The following is a 2,952-nucleotide window of genomic DNA, read 5'->3' as shown; positions in this document are numbered from 1 at the left end:
GATGAGTGGACTCAGAGTGTGCTCTGAGGCCCCCCTTTATTCAGTACATACATGAGGAAGTACAGTTGTCAATACATAATTGGTTACATTTTGTTGCAGGGTAGAATAAGTCCTAATGTAGCGTCTTTAACATATGATTGGTTGTAGCTTTCTATAGGATGTGGTTAGTGCAGAAGCAGATTGCAAGCTTCTTCTTGCCTATTGCTATGCTAGCTTCCTGTTAACCGTTATTTTCTCAGAGGATGTGGTTGCCTCACTTACTGTCCTAGGCCTCTAGTACGCAAGCTGGCCACTGGCCTAGTTTTGCTATAGAAGCCTGAACTATAAAATTCCAACACTAGATAGCAGGATTCCAGTATTTGGGGGGCTGCCACTTCTCACTAGCACTGCTCAAGTTACCTACACTGGGTCATGAAATGTCTGCAAGAAAACCACCCAGCTCAGAGGACCACCGAGGACCCCCATTCCTCCTCCTCCTCCTCCTCCTCCTCCTCCTCCTCCCTATATCCTAATCTTGAGGCAGACTAGGTGGTACCTGAAACCTAGAGCCAAACACAAGCTAAGGTATCAGTCTGGATGAAATACGCACACACCAACACACATCCCCGGCTACTATCCAGTTCCAGATTCCGTAATTGATGCTCTTCTTTGTCCTGCAGATGGAGAACGCAAAGAAGTGACGATGGAAGGTATGGCAACAGGGAGACTTTGACGTAGGACGGGTCTCTTAGCACAGTGGCCCCCAAACGTTTGGGTACCAGGGACCGGTTCCTTGGAGAGGGGTTTTTTTGTGGACCGGGGGGTATGCTGGTTTCATGTGCTTCACTTATTTGCGTGGCCCGGTTGCCGGCGTGCTGTGAACCAGTGGCGGTTCAGGAACCGGGGGTTGGGGACCCCTGTCTTAACAGCTGTTTTACATTATGGTGGATCCCCCCCCAAAAAAGTTACTTAAGATCCGATCCTGGAATTACAGTCCCTGCAGCACCCCAATGATCATTTGCTCTTGTGACTGACCACAAGGACACTGCAGTATCCCCTACCTATTCTACCCATCCCACCACATGGTCACTTCAAGCATTTCCCTTCCCCAACACGTTCCCGCTGGTCTTTCTCCTTCCACACCAGGTCCCCTTAAACCAGACATGTCAAACTCACGATGTGAGAGATATCGGGACTGTTTTGCTGGCAATGGGGTGGGCGCGTTTTCCGGATGATGTGTCCAGCCCGCGGGCCGGCAGTTTGACACCCCTGCCCTAAAAGTTTCGTCCTGGCTTTAATCGGATTCTCACACCCCTAGGCTCATATGTTCCATCTCCCTTAACGATAGCAATAGCACTTATGTATCGCTTCACAGTACTTCAGAGCCCCCTCTAAGCGGTTTACAGAGTTGCCTTATTGGCCCCCCACATTTTAGCGACCACGGAAGGACGGAAGAGCTGAGTCAACCTTTAGCCGGTCAGCATCGAACTCCTGGCGGTGGGCAGAGTTTGCCGGCAATGCTGCATTCTACCCAGTGGGCCACCAGCGATCATGGTGATGCGGTAGAGGCTGTTGAGCAGGAGGTCGGACTAGAAGACCTCTGAGGTCCCTTCCAATATTACGCCCGTACCCCGGCTTGGGCCCATCGTTACGCAGCACACAGCAGCAGCCCTGAGCCACCTCACAGCTCAGTCTCAATTTGCTTGGCTCCAGCTTTGCTCGTGGGGGCTGGGCACAGTGGCTGTATTCGGACATCTGCTAAAGTGGGATTCGCACGTTGTGGGAATCTGCACAGCTGAGCAGCCCATTTTAGCAACACTGGGAGATTCATATGAAAATATCACTGAACCACTTCCGGGCAGGGGTGACGTTTTTCCATATTTGTCCCCATTTCCAGCCTGCTCAATGACACCCTGACATGTGAGAAATATCTCGATTCCTTTTTGTAACGCCGTCTTCCAAACTCACAGGGGAGGACAACGAACTCCGGCTAATCCTGGTGGGGAAGACCGGAGGCGGGAAGAGCGCCACAGGCAACACCATCCTCGGCCAGTCAGTGTTCAAGTCCATCCTGCAGCCAAACACCACCACCCTGAAGTGCGAAAGGGGGCAGAGAATCTGGAAGAACAGGAAGGTCTCCGTGGTCGACACACCCAACATTTTCGATTCTGAAAACCACAGTATGCAACACGAGATCGAGGCTTGCATCGAACTCTCCCGGCCTGGCCCCCACGTCCTGATCTTTGTGACCCAGGTGGGATGCTTCGCCGCCGAAGATGTGACAGCTGCAAAGAGTGTCCGGGATATCTTTGGGGACGAGTCCGCCAGGTACACGATCGTCCTCTTCACCTGCAAGGAGGATTTGAGAGGGGAATCCCTGCAGGAGTACGTCCGAAATTCCAAGAACCGCAATCTGCGGGAGCTGATCCAGCGGTGCGGGGACCGCTTCTGTGGCTTCAACAACAAGGGCACAGGAGTCGAGTGGCAGGCGCAGGTCTCGGAGCTGATGGGGACGGTGCAGAGAGTCGTTTCGGAGAACAGGGGAAGACACTACGTCATCCGGCTGCCCAAGGTGCCCAAGGTAGGGGATCAGCGTGTCATAGAGTAGAATCAAATGGCAAAGTGGAACTGGGGGAGGGCGATGCTCTTTCTGCCCATTTACATGAGAGCAGGGGGTCCCTCCTCTCTGGGAGACCCCAATGGGTGGGTGGGACAGCCGAGACCCTCATGTTAGGACAGGCAATTGGGGGGAGGTGAAAGGCCGGAGGTTAGTAGCCGAGATCCACTAATTAGGAACCGGATGGCTGAATCGCTCAGGATCCCTTCCTTGTTAGCAAAGGAAGGCAGAGAAGTGGGGGGAGGGGACTTAGCTACAAGTGGGACACAGAAGCACCTCTTTTTTTGGGGGGGGAGTTCTAGGTAATTTGGGGAGGGGGCTTTCTCCTTTTCTGAAGTTTCTGCTGGGTTCTGTAC

General features: G+C 52.9%; 1 protein-coding gene across 1 annotated transcript; it reads left to right on the top strand.

Moving 5' to 3' along the window:
* Positions 1-659: 659 nt before the first annotated feature.
* LOC107301772 (GTPase IMAP family member 1-like) lies at positions 660-2,560 on the top strand (the record flags this gene model as incomplete). Its single annotated transcript, XM_015830954.1, has 2 exons — positions 660-689; positions 1,950-2,560. Coding segments are annotated over 2 exons (641 nt in total), but the record flags the coding sequence as incomplete, so codon positions are not given.
* Between the last annotated feature and the right edge of the window lie 392 nt (positions 2,561-2,952).

This window comes from Protobothrops mucrosquamatus, unplaced genomic scaffold (assembly GCF_001527695.2).
Source record: "Protobothrops mucrosquamatus isolate PMUCROS unplaced genomic scaffold, P.Mucros_1.0 scaffold16490, whole genome shotgun sequence".
In the NCBI taxonomy this organism is placed as follows: domain Eukaryota; kingdom Metazoa; phylum Chordata; class Lepidosauria; order Squamata; family Viperidae; genus Protobothrops; species Protobothrops mucrosquamatus.
The sequence above is the reverse complement of the archived record's forward strand: the minus strand, read 5'-3'. Positions and strand labels throughout refer to the sequence as shown.